The sequence below is a fragment of the Nothoprocta perdicaria genome, unplaced genomic scaffold (assembly GCF_003342845.1).
Source record: "Nothoprocta perdicaria isolate Ctin4 unplaced genomic scaffold, notPer1 scaffold_185, whole genome shotgun sequence".
In the NCBI taxonomy this organism is placed as follows: Eukaryota; Metazoa; Chordata; class Aves; order Tinamiformes; family Tinamidae; genus Nothoprocta; species Nothoprocta perdicaria.
The window spans coordinates 1,331,420-1,350,501 of NW_020455038.1; the positions used below are offsets into that span (position 1 = coordinate 1,331,420).

At 54.3% G+C, this 19,082-nt stretch overlaps 1 protein-coding gene across 1 annotated transcript; it reads left to right on the plus strand.

Moving 5' to 3' along the window:
- The first annotated feature begins 1,266 nt into the window (after positions 1-1,266).
- Positions 1,267-17,149, plus strand: SSH1 (slingshot protein phosphatase 1). Its single transcript, XM_026036752.1, has 14 exons — positions 1,267-1,490; positions 3,711-3,814; positions 5,145-5,209; positions 5,834-5,955; positions 7,357-7,425; positions 7,849-7,914; positions 8,823-9,017; positions 9,293-9,386; positions 10,461-10,589; positions 11,560-11,606; positions 12,539-12,685; positions 13,343-13,543; positions 14,383-15,001; positions 15,449-17,149. The coding sequence occupies exons 1-14, from the start codon at positions 1,405-1,407 to the stop codon at positions 16,658-16,660; spliced, it is 3,156 nt and encodes a 1,051-aa protein (XP_025892537.1). The 5' UTR covers positions 1,267-1,404; the 3' UTR covers positions 16,661-17,149.
- Positions 17,150-19,082: the final 1,933 nt, after the last annotated feature.

A 19,082-nucleotide genomic window follows, 5' to 3' on the forward strand; every position in this document is an offset into this window, starting at 1 on the left:
TCCAGGCTGAGGGAAAACAAATCGGTTCTCATCCCCTTATCAAAGGGGCTGTGGAAAAGGAAGTGGTTTTTCAGTTTTGTGGAGCTTGGAAGACGTGTTTTTTCCTGAGCTTATCAGTTGGGGAAGGCTTGGAGCAGAAGATGCCGTGTGGAGGAAGTGATAGTGAATGGGACGGTTTTGCCGTTGGAGTTGTGGGACCGGATTGGAGAGAAGTGTGGAGGTGTTTGGGATTGGCTCTTTGTTTTTCTTTTTAATCCTTCATTTCCCTGAATTCCGGAGCTGGCTGCAGCAGGGCAGCTTCGCGGGGCACAAGGAATGGGCCCTGTGTGGGTCGGGAACATGGGATCAGCCTCACGGACCCTTGTGTCGATAATGCTCCTCTTATAGTGGCACCTTTCAGGGAGCTGCTCTTGCTGCCTCTCTGGAGAGCTCCAGCGTGGATCTGATGGATGGTGGCCTTCCCTGTCTCCTCACCACACGTATATTTTGTTCCCTTAATGAATGGGAAATTAAGAAACTTAATTTGACAGAGACCGAGCGGGGCCGAAGAGCAGGGCAGGCTCCGTGCCAGGGCAAGGCTGGATGGCAGCACCCGAGCGGTGGCAGCACCCGAGGGGTCAGCCAGGGAGGGAGAGCTCGAGGCGAATGTGGAAGCAGGGGATCTCAGCAGTAACTCGCATCGTTTTTAAGGACGGAGCTAAGTGGGTAGATCTGAACACCGGCCACGTTGCAGGGGCTTCTCTCAGAGCTCGACAACAGCTAGAAAAACAACAGTTCGTTACAGCTCAGGAGATGCTGCCCAGGTCTTTGCAGGTTTTTGGGTCAAACACAGGCCCCTTGGGCGTTGCCTGCATTGAATGAGTGGCTGGATGCAGGGATGGACGCCCGGGCAGTCACACTGGCGACTCTCCCTTCTGCCCTCTTCCTGTTTTAGCTGGATTTTTGATTTCTTAGACCCATAAGAGACTAATCAGAGAATCCACCCGAGCTAGGGGGTTCTAAAGTGCATTAATGCAGTGTTCCCTTCTCGGCAGCACCGAATCTGGGACCAGCGCCGAAGGGGCAGCGGGCGGCACGAGGAGTCAACGTGGTCCCGAGCAGGGCTGCCGGGCGCCTCCGCGGGACGCAGCAGCCAGCCCCGCGGCCGCAGGAGGGCAGCGATCAGCGGAGCCTCCGCTGTGTTCCTCCTCTTTGAATGGCCCTCTTTCATCAGGATGTGTTGGGACAAGTGCTTTTTCAAGCCAGGATAGCGGGGGAAGACACAGTGTTCTGTAGAAGTCATCCAGTTCCTGGGGAGCATCAGCAGCCGCGGTTCCTCTGCTCCTCGCGGAATATACGCTCAGCCCTTTCTTTTCCTCCCTTTCTTTGTGTTTTGATGGGCTTAGAAGCAAAAGGATGTGAGTTATGAATCTTCTCAAATTTGCTGACTTCTGTCTGACGCTGGGGCCAGCACAATGCTTCTGCTGTTCGAAGAAAACCAGAGCGAATCAGTACGTATGCGCCACTGGTTTTTATGCTGCTTCCTGGGGTATTTATCACTGCTTTGGAGGCTTGGAGCTTGGGGATGATCGTCAACAATTGTCCTTTTTCCTGCTGTTTCTCTGGGGAGATTTAGGGGACCAAGGGAGCGGGGTGCTCAGTGATGTGGGGTGGCTGGCGAGGTGGGTTGCCAGGACATGGGAATGCTGCACCAGGGCTGGTTCCACGGTTGGGATTGGGCATGGGAAGCGCTTTGCCATTTGGGTTTGGGATCAGGAAGGAAAATCCTCCTGCTGTCCCCATGGGCTTGGTTTTTGGGTCGTTTCCACGCAAATGAACATGTGTTAACACAAGTTCTGCTGGGGCTTGTCCTGTCCGTCCTCGGTGCCTCTTTCTCCCTCTGCTCCGTGGGGAACAGTCTCCTGTGGTCAACGATGCTCTGAGGAAGATTCCCAAGCACAGGAGGGGAGCCAGGTGTGCCCAGGGCATCAGTCCCTGCTGCCTCGGAGGGACTCGTCTCTCCTCCGTGTTCGCTGCTTCGCTAAAAATCTCCATCTCCAGTATTTGAATAGAGATTACAGAAATCTTCTGGGAGATCTTATCACTTTCCCTGAATTCCTGAGACAGGGATACTGCGAGTTCTTTGCTGCTGCCTTATCTTACCATTCCTTCCCTCTTGTTGGAAAAAGAGCTTTTGGGGCTGGGATCCAAGCGTGTGGATGTGCCCTTACATTGTACTGATGTCACTGCTTTTATGCGACTTCTGGCCTTTTAAAACGCTTTCCTGTTAGCAGCAAAGATCTGCCGGGAGAGGAAAACAGGGATCCTCCCGGGAGCGGGGCGGAATGCGCTCCGTTCCCATCGGCAGCGGGTCCGGAGCTCACGCGGGAGCCTCTTCGGATGCACAGAGCCTCGTCCTGGGGAGCCCGGAGCCCTCTCGTGATCCCGGATAGGACTTGGGAAGCCTGGAGCCTGCGGGGACATTTTGGTTCTTTTTTTTTTTTTTTTCTTTCTTTTTTTTTTTTTTTTTTTTTTTTAATGAAAACTCAAATTTAAACTTGGGAATTTTGCACCTTGAAGACTGAGAAATTAGGGAAGTTTGTCTGCAGGCCTTCGTAGCTTGGAGGACTTTGGCTGTGTCCACCGAAGGCAGAAGCTGGATGCCATAATAATAAACGGGGCGCCAGTGCCGCCTCCCACGCGTGGGCAAAGGCTCCGGAGAAAGCCGGGGAAGCGTCAGGAGCAGCGGCAGCTCCGGCGGATCCTTTTCTGCAGCCCGAATAACCCCGTGCGGCCCCGTCTCGAGTTATATTTAGTAAATTGGAGGCAGTAATTAATGCCGATGTGTGTTTGGGAGTGGAGGCTTGAGGCTTGCGCCGGGGCCGCGTCGCTGCCCGCTCCTCCGGGTGCTGGCAGAAGCGCGGCTCCAGCAGCGGCCGGGGCACCTAAAAGGGTCCCTAAATGAGGATTTTCGGGCTTGTGGGCAGCCTCACTTACCGCTTTGGCCCCAGCCTATTTCTAAACTGCTCCCAAGCGCGTTGCGCTCCTGTGTAATTAGATTTGTCCTGGCTCTTACTGCAGCTACTGATTTAGTTCAGTCCTCTCTTTAGTTATGTTCTTGGGCCTGTTTTGTTGGATTTTGTGGAAATTTGTGTTTGCGCACACTGGGACCTGCCTTGTTAGCAGCGGAGTTTCCCGGGACGGTTGGACCTAGCAGGGCAAAGCCAAGTCCTTGCTGTGGTTTTGGTGGCATTTCCACTTTTGGAGCAGTTTTCTTCCTTTGTGATGGGCAGGATTCATCCTCGCCTCCCGTCGCCCTTAGACCTCCGGGGATTTGCAGCCGCCTGTTCCTGCATTCCAGAGCAATCTGGAGCTGAAATCCCTAGGAAGGGATTGACTCGCGACTTGATCTCAAGTCATTTCACAGCTCTAAGCCTCTAAAATGTCTTCCTCTCCACTGGTTTGGAGTTGCAGAGCTTGATAATCGAAGGATAAAGTTAGTTCTAGCACATGACAACTCGGGCAGATCCCTCCTGCAACAGCCAGCCCCGGCAGCGCTGGAAGACGGCATGAGTCGCTGGAATAGCGCTGGAAAACTGCCCGGCGCGACGGCCGGGTCGGCCTTTGGGAAGAGCTTCCTGTGGCAAAAGCTTGCTTTTCTGGAGTGCTTTTTAAGCGGCGTTTTGCAGCCATTTCCTTTCGTTTCACTTCCCGTGCCGTTTGTTTTCCAGCCTAAGCGAGAGCTTTTTCATGGTGAAAGGAGCAGCCCTCTTCTTGCAGCAAGGCAACAGTTCGCAGGGCCAGCGAAGCCTCCAGCATCCTCACAAACATGCAGGTAATGCCGAAAATCGCACCCCAAAATCGCTGCCCACTCCTCTCGGCCCCGCTGGCGGCTGAGGGGCACCCATGGGTGGGAGGGCGACTCCGCTCCCTGTCACCATGGGCCGGGTACAACCTGCTGAGCAAACCCACATCTTCAGCCCACTCGATCCTCACAGCAGCATGTGATTATTGGATCTTTGTTTAAACGTCTGCTGCTGTCTTGGAAGTGTGGCTGGCTCCTGATATTCCCTGTCCTGCTTTCAGGAAGTCCCCTTTTCCCGTGAACTCACCAAAATCTGGCCTCTAAGAATGTGTCACGGCTTCAGAATGCACCTTACTCCGTTGCTGGTTTTTCCTTCCCAGTGTGCCAAGCTGGTGGGAAGAACGATAAAGAATTGCACGGAGAGAGTGCATTAGGATAAGCAGAAAAGTGGTTGAAGGAAGTGGATTTTACTTCTCCTGTATTTTTGTGCCTTCTGTCGTTGGCAATTTTAGAATAAGCGACTCCTGGGGTAGCAAAGAAATGGGCTCCTTGGGGCGTTTGGGGCGAAGGAGCACGTGGGAAAGGCACAGTGTGGTACTGTGTGTGTGCTGCTCCGTAAACACTCCGAGCACAAAGAGCCTGTTTGAATGCCAGCCTTGGCTGCGGCCGCCTTTGATTGTCAGCAATTTCATATAGCCCCAAAACATCCTACGGAAGGAATGTTATCTCGTATGGAAAGTTCTGAGCGCGTTGCTCGGTCGTTAGATGTGAGCTTGTTTTGTTTTCTTGTAGATTCTTTGTTCCTTTGCTTGCCTCCCCTGAGCAGGAATGCGGCCACCCCTGTGGGTCCTATGGGACCTGTCGTGTGCAGGGCCCTGGCTGGAGAGGGGAGGATTCCTCACCTCAGTCGGAGGTCTCTCATGTGCAGCTCTGCCCTCTGTTAGGCCCCTGGGGCTTAACCCACCACACTGCACATGTTTCATACTTTAAAACTTTTCCTTTATTCATTGTCGATTTGATTTTTAATCAGAATTTTCCTCCCGCCTTTTCGTCCCGTGTCTTCAGTGCACATCATTTTCTGCCTTCTGCAAGATGCCCTAGCTGGAAGAGCATCACCATTCGTGCCAGCCACGGGTGGTGACAGTATCTGTGGTACCTGCCCAACACTGCAGAGCCCTGTTCTCTCAGCCAGCTCTCATTCTTCCTTCTGTTGGGATTCTCTGGGACAGTAGAGCTCATGTGGCCTCCCGTGAATGGCATTTTCTGACCAAGGGAAACATCCAGGTCCACTGAAGGTCGAGGCAATGCCCGTCTTAGGGCAGCAAGTGAGCCTCTGATTATTTTTCTGCTTTCTCCGCAGGGGATTTGCCCCAGCACCTCCAGGTGATGATCAACCTCCTTCGCTGTGAGGACAGAATCAAGCTGGTAAGGAGCGATGTGTTGTCCTGCCCTCCTTTCTCCTGGAGGTGCTTGAACCTGTAGGAGCTCCCCAAAGCAGCTCACAGGCCCGGGGCTCACCGGTGGCTTCAGCCCAAGGAAGTCTGTGCGGGTGGGATCCCCACTGCCATGGGCCCGGCCTCACACCGCCGTGTTGAGCAGGTCAGGAAGCTGATGTGGCCAAAACTCTTTGGTAAGTTTAATTTTCCAGGCAGCTCACAAGCACTAATGCAGAAGAGCTGCTGGCAGTCGATATTTTGGGGTTAGTTCATTTTAAATCAGTCCTGAAATTTCATCCAAATGGGGCCAGGCTTCCTTTTGTGCAGAAATCTGCAGAGGAAAAGTCCTTGCGGAAAAGTCCTTGCTAACTACCCTGTAGCACCACTGCCCTGTTTCAGTGCACACGGGTAGGGGTGGAGGAAGCCTCTGGGCTTGCCTCAGTTTCCCAGCGTGTCTGCAAATTTTCTAGTTAAATTTCTTTGGAAAAAAAACTTCGGGTTGAATTTTGTAATAAATAAAAAATCACAGTCGGTATCTCAAAACATGCTAGTTGATGGCAGAGGTAAGGTTCATCCCAAAGCTGGTTTGCAGAGCTTGGTTGCCCTGTTCCAGGCTGTCCGTTTGGAAAGTGTGTGGACGGACAGAGTGCGGTACATGGTGGTTGTGTACAGCAGCGGGCGGCAGGACACCGAGGAGAACATTCTCTTGGGAGTGGATTTCTCCAGCAAGGAGAGGTATGGCTAGGGCAAGGCTGCCCTTCCTGTGCGCTCACATGTTGCTTTTTAACTGGAGACCCTCATTTCCTGTAAAACTTTGTGGTTCCTGGAATGGGGAAGGTAGAACAAGCAAAAAAACCCCCATTAATCTCCATAAATTTGTGTGCATTTTGAAACGTTCCCCATTCAAAGTGTGGAAGGAAAGCAAAAACCCCTAGACATCTTTGCAGATCCGAAATGCTGCCCTGTTTTGTTTTGGAAACAACAAAGTGGATGTGGATTCCTAAAAAAAGAAAACAAGCCCAGCCCCTCTTTCCTCTGTCCTCTCTCCCCCAGATAACAGTAATTTTCCCTAAGGAGCTGGCTGCTTACCAAATGACAAACCCATTCTAACTCCAAGGTTGGCTGCTGTTTCAATTGCTATTTCCCCTGAAAGCCAAAGTTTTTGTTAATTAAGGAAGAGCTCCGTGCAGAATGAAGCCTCTTGGCTGCAGTGGCTTTATCGAGGGACCAGCGTGCCGCTGCTGGGCTCCGAGTGTCCTGCCTGCTGACACTCGGACTAGCTGGGCACTTTGGGGGGCTTTATTCCTTTTATATGTGTTTAATAAAAACCACCTTTTCCCTTCAAAGCTCCACATTGTCCACACGTGTGTTCAAACCGGCCCATCAGCTCCTTTGATGTAGAAAGAGGCTGAAGGCTTTTGAAAATAAATAAATAAATAAATAACGCTCTGTGCTAACTTGCTGTTGTTGGTGCAGAGTGATTTCCCCTAAAAGCTGAATATCTTGGCAGCTTAATTATTTACTAGTTGAAAGTTACGGGTACCCATTAGAGTATACGTTTCTTGCCAGATGGCTTCTCTGACGTGCAAGTGTTCTCTTGGACTTGGTAAATGCTTCAAGTCCTCTTAGTGTTTTCCTAGCAGCCCGAGTGACCAAGTGAACACTGAGCACGGCCCTCAGCAGGGTCCCTTGGGTCCCTTTGGGAAGGGCAGGTGGCTGCTCTGCCGCCCACCGAGGTTTTCCTTTGGGCTGGCTTTGGGAGGCGGGCTCGGTGCGATCCCGGATTCCCCGCCGCAGGAATTCTCGCCTGGAGCTTGTGAGGATGCGAGCGGTGAAGCTGGGGGGCAGATGCCACCGATCGTGGGGCAGGTGCTGGCGTGGAGGGGAGAGGTGGCGGTGCCTCCTGCTCCCGTCCTCCCGTTCCCCCTGCCCACGGAGCCGTGCGCCCGTGAATGTTAACCTTTAAACTTCAGTTTGCTGATTCCCTTGGGTGCAAATGCATTAAATGGCCTGAGATGTTACTAGCAGTTCCTAGAGCAAGACTTGAGATTTTAAAAAAGAAAGGAGATTCATAATTTAACGTGCCAGTGTGCCCATACTGTGGCCGATACTTAACATTCTGCATTTCTCTTCCAGTAAGAGCTGCACTATAGGCATGGTCCTTCGCTTGTGGAGTGATACCAAGATCCACCTCGATGGTGATGGGTAAGAAACCACATTAAAAGATAAACGTGAATGTCCCTTTTTACCAAGGGCTGCTCTAGGAGAGATTCTCTTACACCTTGCAAATGAAGTTCCAATCTTGAACTCATCACCGCAGTCTTTTTACGCAGTCACTGAGGGCTTTTTTTCCTCTTGCTGCCCTCATACTGTTAGTGAGACCTGTAATACCTGTAAGAGCTTCCTTAAATGCCACCTAACAGGTGGAATTATAATTCGTCAGGGAAAGCTGGGCACTTGGCATCCTTGTTTGGGTGGATTTGGATAATGAGGTGCCGCAAATTCTCATTGCTGCCTCTGAGCGTGGGTGTTTCTGCATTCCCCAGAGCTGCCTTGCCGTGGCTGCTCAGGGAGGGCAGCTCCTGAGGCCGAGGAGCAGCTGGTCACTGATTTCCTTCTCTCTCTTAGTGGCTTCAGCGTGAGCACCGCAGGCAGGATGCACATCTTCAAGCCGGTGTCGGTGCAAGCCATGTGGTATGTACAGTAATGAGCTGTGCTGAGGAAGGGGCTGCCATTTCTGCAGTAAATTAAATCAGCAAAGTGCATGTTAGCTTTCTGCAGAACTAGTACTCGGTGAGCTGCAGTAGGGATGTGTTAGCAGGTAGCAGCACTGAAAAGGCAGTACGATCCCAAAGTCGGCTCTTGTGCCTCTCTTCAGAGCAGCTCTGTGCTCCTTGGTATAAAGACAATGGGAAACAGCACTAATGAGGTGAATAAACATGAATAAAGAGGAGGACGTCGCGTTGGGGATGATTTGGTACAGAAGCAAATGGAACATGTGTTCCCATCATTTTTGAGCTCAGGGTCCCGTTAGTAGCTTTAGATGTGGCTGTGTAGTCAGTTTAACAAGTTCAGAGTGGAGCCTTAAGAAAAGGAGAAGGTAGCAGGGAAAGAAAAGGTGGGGAGGAAAAATTAAGGCTAGAATTTGCAAAAACAAATGACCCAATCTGGGCTCTGTCCCTGGAGCATGTCAGGGACCAAGAATGCTGGTAAACATGTACTTGAATCCTTGCTGAAGGTGATTTGAAAATGGTCCATGTGCTTTATTTTTCTTTAGTCTGGCTTTGCAAGTTAGCTAACGATTAGATCCCAGAGTGATTTGTGCCTCATTATGCCCCTTGATTGGAATAAAATGCTAACCGCTGCTTTGGCCGAGCTTTTGAGCGGCCTCCAAGATGCAGCTTGTGCCCTCTGCGAGCTCAGGTGCAATAAACCTGCAGCTCTTCCTACAAAATACAAGAAAAAAATGGAAAAAAAATCTGTGCTCAAAACCTGTAGCAAACAAAGCTGGAAAACATTTTCCTCTGTGCAAGCCTCTTGAGATCCTGCTCTGTGTGTTTCTGCTGCTCTCACCTGCACAACTTTGTTCTCCAAACCCGCAGGTCTGCCTTACAGATCCTGCACAAAGCCTGCGAAGTCGCACGCAGGTACAACTACTTCCCTGGAGGAATGGCCTTGGTCTGGGCCACGTACTACGAGAGCTGCATCAGCTCTGACCAGAGCTGCATCAACGAGTGGAACGCCATGCAGGACTTGGAGTCCACGCGCCCGGACTCTCCAGCCCTCTTTGTTGACAAGTCAGTTCTCAGTTTTATCAGAAAACTCCAGCTTGGCTCACAAGAAACATCTCCCCTTCTCCCTTTTGTTTTTCTAGTGGCTCGTTTCCTTTCCTTTTGGAAACGTCCTGACGTTTTCTTGTTTGTTTGTTTGTTTGTTTTTCATTGTTTTTTTCCTATTATTCTGGTCAATTTGCTGAATGTTTCCCACCGCTCTGCTGTGCTGCACCACTCACACATCTTGGGGGGAGAGTATTTACTCCCTGGCTGGAACATGCCCTCCTTTTCCCTTTTAGGCCGACTGAAAGGGAGCGAACGGAACGGCTCATTAAAGCCAAGCTCCGGAGCATCATGATGAGCAAAGACCTAGAGAATGTGACTTCCAAAGAGGCAAGTAGAAAATCAGTTGCTGTCTTACTCTTCCTGCCATACTTCTTTTCTGTAGCATATTGCATTGATGAAGGAACGCTTATGACTAGGTGTCACTGGCTTTTGATATATATTCCCAGCTTTTCCTTAAAGGCTTAGCTACACATCTGTGTCTCCACCAGGAAAATCAGGGTAATGGCAACATCAGAGTAAATATTTCAAGTCCTTAGTAACAAGCATTTCACTCTGAATGCAATGCCCTTTTCCTTGCAAGTCGAGTGGCAGTAGAGATGCTACCTGCATGAATTACAGCTGGTTGGGGCCCATGTGGGCAAACAGCATCTTCCTTTCTCCCTGTTGGCTTCAGCGTTCAGGTTGTGTTGTCAGTGGCATGCAGGCAAGATCTGGCTAGTGACGCCGTGGATGGAGAATCGCAGGTCAAGGGAACAAATTGGATCAGTTCCCTGGGGTGATGCAAATACATCTGGCCACAGTGCAAACATTTGCAGGGCAAATGGTAATGGGGCTTTTTGGTTTATGGTTTTTGGTTATTTTTCAAGGAAGGCTATTAAAATGCAGCGCTTTCGAAAGCTTAGAACTGAAAGGTTTGGATATGTGCTTGTGTAGAGCAGCTTTACAGATTTGAAGCATGAGCTGAGAACATCTTCACTGCAGCAAGAGAAGCGTGTATCTGTGTCCTGACATTTCAGAAAGGAGAAATACTGGAAATCTCCTGATTCCCCTTTCACTCGCCACTATTATTCACTTCTTGCTGCTAATGGGTTTCACATTTGTATGTTAGCTGCTCTCCAAGGCCTGACTTATTGCCTCTTCAATTATTTTTAAGAAGCAGGTACCCCAGAATGGGGATATTGAGGTGCTGCCTGAAGCTTTATTTAGAGGTGTTAAATCTGAAGACCTAAGACACTGGAGAGGTGCCAGGTAGTGAGGTTGCCCAAAGGGCAGATCCTTCTTGCTCTCCTTAATGAAGTCCAGAGTCCCTGCCGGAGCCTCGCTGGGCAGAGGGGCTGCCAGCAAGCATTTCTGCTGAACAGAAATGATTCTAGGTGGCATCCTTTCTTTTCTGCTCTACAGATCCGAAACGAGCTGGAGAAACACATGAATTGCAACTTGAAAGAATTCAAGGAATTTATAGACAATGAGATGCTGCTTATCCTGGGTCAGATGGACAAACCGTCTCTGATCTTCGATCATTTATATCTGGTAAGCTGCAGGGTCGGGAGCTCCTCGGGGGGAGTGATCTGGCCGGTCACTGGGCTCGAGAGAAGCTGGCTTTGGTGTCAAGGCTGAGCTGTGCAGCATGAACTCGCCTGTTATCTCGCCCTTTGTGCAGCGTTTGCCCCAGGGCCCGTGCTGCTTGTGAAAGCCTGCAGTACAGAAGCCTTTCTTTTTCTAAAAAGCTCTTGTTTATGACCCTTTTGGAGTTCTTTTCTGGCAGATTCACCCTGCTTGAGGACATACCATAGCATAGCTCAAGTTCTTGGTATGCTTGTTTTGCATTTCTGGGAATGGAGATTTTGTTTTAAGGTGGAGAAAGGGTCTGGCTCTGGACGCTGCTCTGGTGTGACAACTATGTGCCCTTTGCCTGACTAGCATCACTATAATCTTTTCTTGATTGTGCCCGTCAGCTCCTTAGGCATGGTCAAGGCTGTATGAAGGATAAGGCCCGAGCTCTTCAAGCTCATGCAGAAGCCAAGGTGTGTGTGTGTGTGTGTGTGTGTGTGTGTGTGTGTGTGTGTTTCTTGTAGCCTTTTGCCACTAGATGGTACTCCAAGCAAAACCAGGCACTGACATGGGGAACAAAGACTCGTTTGAGATGGACATGTTTGTGCCCTTTATGCCTGGGTCATATTTTTGTCTTGAGAGCTAGATAGGAAATGCTGATACTTGGGGACAAAGCTTAGTTTATATACCCTTTTTGCCCTGTTCTGCAGGGACAGATAGGATCCAAAGTGTAATTTCCTCGTAACGTCCAGAATTTGCCTTGTTTCTCGTACACCAGTGATCCCAACCATGCTCAGCACTTTGCTTCCCTTCTCTATTTAATCCCTGGTTAAAAATCCTAATGTTCCTGGGCAGCGAGTCCCGGTGGATTCAGCCCTGCTGACGGGGGCAGCAGCATCTCGGCTCTTCTGAAACGTGTTTCTTGTGTCTCTCTGTGCCACCCTTGCAGGGCTCCGAGTGGAACGCCTCCAACCTCGAGGAGCTGCAGGGCTCCGGGTGAGTCTTTCCAACACTGTCCTCGGGCTCTTGGAAGCCTGGAGTCATTTGCCTTTAACTTGCAGTCAGGTCTCTGGAGATGGCGTGGCATGTTCATAGGCTGCAGGGCCAAGTCTGGGGCCGGTTGCCACCAAGGTGCCACTGGGACCTGGGTCAAGAAATCTTTTTTACCTTGTTTCTTCCACATGTAGGGTGGAGGTTACAAACGAGAAGCTTTGTTATGCACAAGGGAAAATTTTGTATATAAATATTAGCTGCCTGCCCAAGGCGTCCACAAACTTCAATGTGAGAAACTGAAAAGTATTGCTTAATAGCCTGACTAAAAATGTTTAATTTGGAGTCCTTGGGAATAGCTGTCTGAGCACCTTTGAACAAGTAAATCAGGCAGCCCATTAATGCTTTCATCCTGCAGTGAGAGCATCTTGAAATGCAGTTTCTAAAAGTCAGAGCTGGACAAATTCTGAAATAAATATCCTGTGTCCTTGATTTGTCTGAATGATAAGAATAAATCAATATGGGCATTCATTCTCTCCTGATATGCTCTAAACCCTGCTGTAATATTTGGCAGGAGTTGAGAGATATCATGCGACTCTCACTTCGTAATTTTCTTTGGAAAGAAAAGGATGGTTTTGCAGCAAAAGCCTGTGTTTGAAAATTGTGACTTCCTGGCTTCTGTTCCCGGGTTTTGCCCAAACGAATCCCTTGTGGCCTTTGCAATTTGGGGCAAAGTCTCAGCATGGCAGTGCTGGGAGCTGGGTGAATGGACCAGCCCTGCAGGTCCGTGTGTGGCTTGTCACCAGCTGTCCCAGGGGGTCGGGTTTGGGGCTGTTCACACAACCTGGCTGCAGCTGCTGTGTCCGAGTTCCTGCAACACAAGTTCCCCTTTTGTGGCCACCTCGGTTCAGTTCTGCTTCTCTTCTCCTTCTCTGCAGCATCGACTACATTTTAAACGTGACCAGGGAGATAGATAATTTTTTCCCTGGATTATTCGCCTATCATAACATCCGAGTGTACGATGAGGAGACCACGGACCTCCTGGCTCACTGGAACGAGGCGTATCACTTCATAAACAAGGCCAAGTAAGTGGGCAGGGAGACTGACTTAGGCAGGGCCTGGATTTGCGCCTGCCTCGGGAACCGCTCGAGGTCTGGGTGCAGAGAAGACTGGGACACCCCAGCAGCGCAGCTGAAGGTGGCAGCCGCCGGGTTGCATCCAGCTTTTCCCAGGAGTTTCCAACATCCCTGCGAGCTCCATACACTTGGTGTGTTCCTGCACTGCTCAGGGATTAACCCATTGCTGGCCGGTGCTTTTCTTTTCTTAGTTTTCTCGTTTAGCTCGCAGGAGGAAAGGAGAACAGAGAACACTTCCTCCTCTCCAGAAACGCTGTCACTGCTCCAGCTTGTGTCCGTATTAGGCCAGCGCAGGCAGCGGTGGTGACAGAGCCCAGCCGACCGCTGCGTTGCTGTCCCCGCTTATCCCTGGAGCCCAAACCACAGGCTGGAGGCTTCGTGGTGGCCTCTGCACTGGCAGGGATTGCGGGTGCCCTTCCCCAGCTTCAGACTCCTCTGCAGAGGTTTTTCATGGCTTGCTGCGTCCAGAGCATTTGCCAGCTCTTGACTTGGGGTGCGAGTAAGGTCAGGAGGACCAAAGGACCCCCCACCTGTCATTTAAAACCATAAGGACAACTCTAATAACCAGAAAGATGTAAGGGAGTTTCCTCTTCTCCCCTTCTGCAGGAAGAATCACTCCAAGTGCCTGGTGCACTGCAAAATGGGCGTGAGCCGCTCGGCATCCACCGTTATAGCGTACGCGATGAAGGAGTTCGGCTGGTCCCTCGAGAAAGCCTATAACTACGTGAAGCAGAAGCGCAGCATCGCCAGGCCGAACGCGGGCTTCATGAGGCAGCTCTTGGAGTATGAAGGCATTTTAGATGCAAGGTGAGCGGTGAAGCCACTGGCAGGGCAACTTGCAGGAAATACAAGGAGCTAATTAGCGACTCCTGTGATTTGATGAACACAGAATGATAGTCGAGTTCTGCGGGTTTCTGTTGAGGAAACCCACAGAGCGTGCACGAGGAGCCTGGGGAGCGAGGCTTGCAGGACAGACCCTGCTGCAAAGGGCAGAGCCTTGGGCTAACCCTGGTTTTCCAAGCCCTGCCTATGCCAGGCCTCCCTGCGTGGCAATTAGCCGTCTTGCAGGGCGAGCGGCTCGGGTTTAATTCGGTGAGGGTTTCTTTGCGTTTGGGAAGCGTGTCGGTGTTTGTCAGCGGCCAGTGCCGCTCGGCACCGCATTGTTCTTGTGCTGCGAGGCAGAAGTGCTGGGCAGAGCTGGCGGCGAGCTGCCCGCGGCGCTGGCTGCCCTGCCAGTCGGGCTCCGCGTCGCCGCCAGGGCTGCGGTATCTGATCAGGGTTTGTGCATGCTCGACTTGGCCTTTGCTCGAGTGGAAGGAGAAAACAAACATTTCTCCCTGTGGGTCAGCAGGAGCGGTGCCACGAGACAGGCCGAGCTGCTGGTTCAGCGCCTCGGCCTGGCAGGGAGCTCCGGGACGCGCTGCCCCCAGGGTTGTTCCCAGCGGGTGCTCAGGGCAGGGCGCTGCTGAGGGCTGCAGGGCCAAAGGGACTCGAGCAGATGGGTGTGATGGACAAAATCCCGATGCTCAGGAGATTGGTGCCCACACAGGACTGCAGCAGCAAGCGTTTAGATTTGGGGCTGTGATTTTCAGGCCCTGCGCACTGTCCTCTGGCCTCCAGTCACACGTGTCCTCTCCTTCCCCCAGCAAGCAGCGGCACAACAAGCTGTGGAAGCAGCAGGCGGAGAGCAACCTGCCGCCGAGCGCGGACGGCAGCGCCGTGCCGGGCGACATCCTGCTCGAGAGCTTGGACATGGACCTGGAGAACCGCCTGGCCGAGCTGGACACCCCCTCGCAGCCGGCCTTCCTGGACAACCGCGGCAGCGCGGAGCTGCCCCTGGCCTTCCCGTACTGCTTCCGGCGCCTCTCCGATACTCTCCTGGAGAACAAGATGCCCGGAGACAGGGAGGGGTTTTTCCAGGTGGAGGAGCTGGAGCGGGATGCGGAGCGAACGGACTCGCTGGCGGGACAGCCTCTCTCTGCATCTGCTGACGGGAGGGAGACGGCCAAAGCGCTCGAGACGGCGGAGCCTGCGACGGAGCTGAGCGGCTTCTGCGAGAAGGAAGTGAGGAAGAAACTGGAATTCAGCCCTCGGAAGGGAAGGGGAGTGCCCGGCCCCAGGGACCCGGGCGAGGATGGGGTCAGGGAGGAGCATCCGATGGAGAAGTGGAAGCGTCGCTTGTCCGTGCACAAGGAGGAGAGCAGGCTTAATAGGGAGAACTTGAATAACAACAACAGCAAAAGGAGTTGCCCGGAGGATTTTGAGGTGCGTATGGAGTTGAATTTGGGTGACTAGCATGGCTGACTGCTGCAAGTGAAACTGCTCTTCTCATCTTCATAGCCCAGTTTCATTTGACTTGGATAAACCCTTTCATTCCATGAGGAGCTGCTTCCTTTTCGAAGTGCTTCTGAACGGGGCTTTGCTTGCCCAGGCTGTGGATTTAGATGCCAGAGAGAGAGCGCACGCATGYGAGTGCACTGTAACCCGCTTTGGCAGCTCGCTTGCATGACCGTCACCTCAAATGGTAGGTGTTCCTCCRGTGAAGTTACTGTCTGCTGGGAAAGTGTGTGGTTTGGTTTCTGTTCCCGCTGCAGGGCCTWAGCAGAGCTGGAAAGGTCTCGGCTGTGAATATCTCCTGCGTGCCCCCGGCTCTGCCGCTTGCCGGCGTGTCGTCCCGTGCGCGTTCACGTGCCCCTGTTTTCTGTCTTGCAGCACGACGCCGTGTTTGGGATCCTCAGTAAGGTGAAGCCCTCCTACGACCCCTGCGCTGCCTGCATGTACTCGTCGGCCGGGCTGCCCCCCGAGTCGCTCGGGGAGCCGTGCGAGAAGCGGAGCCCGGCGCGGCGCGGCGCCGCCGTCTGCACGCAGCCCCCGCTGCTGCCCCCCGCGCCGCCCGCCCTGCCGCAGCCCCTGCCCGCCAAGGAGGGCAGCAGGACTCAAAACAACGGGRTGCCAGCGGGAATGGGCGCTCTGGAGGCCGCCGCTTGCAGAGCAGTGGCTGATCCACACTGCAGTGTCTTGGAGAAAGGAAAAGATGCCCCCAAAACCCCTGTCAAAACTCTGCTGGCCAGGAGCAACTCGCACTGTGACAGGAGCCCCGCTGTCACTGAGGCAATGAAGGACGAGCCTCCAGGCAGGAGGGACAGCAAACCCACGAAGGACCTGAAGTACCTGTTGTTCAGTAAGGAGCTGGAGAAGCCAAGTGCAAACAGTTACTTGATGCAGCATCAGGAGTCTCTCATCCAGCTGCAGAAGGCCGGCTTGGTTAGGAAGCACACCAAGGAGCTGGAGCGGCTGAAGAGCATCGCGCCGGAGGCGGCGGCGAGCAGGGCCGACTCCGGCATCGCCGAGGAGAGCGCGGAGCTGGGCCCGCCCGGCGCCCTGGTGCCGCTGCTGGCGCCCGTGCCGCTCATCCCCGAGGACGCGGAGGTCGAGGAGGAGCGGGTGGAGGGCAGGCGCATCGCGGAGGGCACGGCCCCCAAAACCTCCACGCCGGCCGCGTGCCGCATGGAGCACCTGAGCAGCTTCACCAAGGACTTCCTCAAGACCATCTGCTACACGCCGTCGTCGTCGCGCAGCTCCAACCTGACGCGCAGCTCCAGCAGCGACAGCATCCACAGCGTGCGGGGCAAGCCGGGCCTCGTGAAGCAGCGCACGCAGGAGATCGAGACGCGCCTGCGCCTCGCCGGCCTCACCGTGTCCTCCCCGCTGAAGAGGTCCCATTCCCTCGCCAAGCTGGGCTGCCTTAACCTGTCCTCCGAGGACCTGTCGAGCGACGCGGACGCCTCCACCGTGACGGACTCCAAGGAGGCCGCCTCGAGCGAGTCGGCGGTGCTGTGCGACGGCGCCCACGTCGGCCCCGCGCTGCTCGCCACGGCGGCCGTGGGCACCTTGAAGAACCTGCTCTGGATGGGCAAAAGTTGATGCTGTCCCCGGGGGGAGGAGGGTGGTGCGGATTTTTTTTCCTTTTCTCTTCTTTTTTTTTAAGGCATTTCTTCATTGCACCAGTGCAGTTTTGTCACCGGACTGGCCGGGGTTTGTCTGGCGCCGCCTCTTCCTCCCCTCTTTGTATCCTGAGCAGGGAGAGAGAGAAAYGTGATGGCTCGTGGTGAAGGGCACAAGGGAAAATAAAATGTGTTGCATGGCTGGGAAGAGGACTGTGTGTGAGCTGCCTGTCGTCCTGCAGGACGCTACTCCTCGTACTGTTTGCCAAGCATAATAATGTGGTTTTGTGTGTGCGCACAGACAGATAGATATCTGTTTATCTATCTATATAAAATGCTGAAATACCCCGAAACTCTCAGCAAAATAACTAGTCGTGACCTTTTTTTTGATACTTTTTTTTTTCTTTTTTACACAAAGCAAACACAAGCCTGGAGTTACAGCAGGCGCTTGTGGAAAAATCCTTAAAATGGTGACATGAACACTACCTCTGCTTTGCCGACTTCTGCTCTTGGTTTGCTTCCTTTTCCAAGGGTTTTCCCATGATACGGCCCGTGTTTTGAAGGTGTTGCCTTGCTCCTAGCTGTGAGGACCCGAAGGGATGTGGAGACGGGTGTTTCCGCACTGACTAAGCGGCTGTGCAGTCGGGGAGAGGCGCGTGGGGCCGTGTTGGTGCTGCCGGTGCTCCGTGGCTCTCAGCCCTTTGCTGTGGAGCCACGTTAGGTGTCGCAGCCTCCAGTGGGTGACAGGAGGGCTCCCGGCCCGTGCCCTGGCGCAAGCTGCGTGGAGGCGGCCGGTGTCCTGCTCGCTGGGGGTTCTTGTGTTGTGTTTGTGACGTCCCCGTGGTGGCGGCAGGGATGGCAAGGCCGGCCAGGGCGCGAGTGCGGCCCCGGGGAGCCCCTTGGCGCCGTGTTGGGGGCGCGTGGATTCCGCGTTGGAGAACCGGAACTCGCTCCCATTACTGGGATCGGTTGGTAGAAGGGGCGCTGCAGCCCGGGAAGCTGCTCCCGCGCTCGTGCGGGTCAGTGCCGGCTGCTGCGCTGGCCCAAATCCCGCTCCGCGCGTGTCCCGCGGGAGCAGCCGGGGTGCCCGGGGCTGCGCGGGCGCTGCGGGCGCCGCTGCCGGCGTGCAGCTGCCCTGCAGCTCCTGCTCCCTCGCCTGCGAGCGGCAGCCGCCCGGGCGCTTTCGAAGCTGGATAAGGACAGTGATAACGACTTGCTGCTCGGGCCGGCGCTCGGGAGCTGCCCCGGCTCCTTGGGCCGGGCCCGGCCCCCGCGGGCTGCCGGGGTGAGCCGGAGGGCCGCGTTCCGCCCCGGGTGGAGGTGCTGGGCTGCCCTGGAGCCGGCCCGTGCCCACGTGGCACCCGCGGGAGCTGGGGTGTCCTCTGGGATGCTCTGAGCGGCTGGGTATCCTCCGGGCTGCTCGGCACGGCCGTTCCCGCTGCTCCCGCGGGTCTCCCTGCGCGCTGCRGCGCGGGAAGCGGCCGTTCCCGCTGCGTGTCCCGCCGGCGGAGCTGCCCGCGCTAACCCCAGAGCCGGAGCGCGCTGCCAGGCCCGGGGCTACTCCAGTAACTCCCGGATCCGTGTGGCTTTTCCTACGCTTGTTTCTTGTTCAGAGGAGGCAGAAAGAGGCAGGAGGTGCCCGGGAGGAAGCTTGAAAGGGCAAGAGCAGCCGCTCGGTGCCCCGTACCCAGGGACGGCCCCGCGATGTCCCCACTGCGCGTGGCCCCGCTCGGACCACTGCAGCCGGACCGGGAGGCCRCTCTTTCCTCTTGCATCATCCTCCGTTTTCCCGGCGTCCCGGCGCGGGGCAGCTGCTCCTGCTGCCGAGCAGCCAGCAGGGACGGGCTGGCGGCTCCCGCTTCCCGAGCCCAGGAAAACGGCATTCCCGGGAGTTGCGTGGTGCAGGCAGTGCCACGGCTCGCTCCCTGATTCCGGAGTCGCTTGTGCCATGTGGAGCTGCCCGGGATTCAGCACCCCCGGCGCCGGCCCGGGCTTCGCAGCCAGCGCGTGGCGCTTGCAGCTCCCCTGGGTTTGTTGCATGAGAAGGTAGATGTGTTTCCCCTCCCGTGTATCGTACGTGTTCTTTTACAATGGAGTGCCTTACGAATAGTTTACAAATACTGTGTATTTTTGCCGAGCTGTTGGACTCTGCTGTTTGCTGTTCATTTCTTGGTGCTTTTGGTGTTTTCCGGCCGCTGCGCTCGCTGCCCTCGCGCTCCGGCTGCAGCGCCGGCGCCGCTCTGCATTCCCAGCACCGCTCCAAGCCGCATCCCGGGATAACGCCTGGGATGCACAAACCCGCACCTTATGTGCAGCGGGAGCTCTGGGGGGGTGCGTGGGAGCGGTGGCCGTCGCGCCRGGCGCCCGTCCCGCGGCGCTCCCGGAGTCGCTCCGGCCCGTGG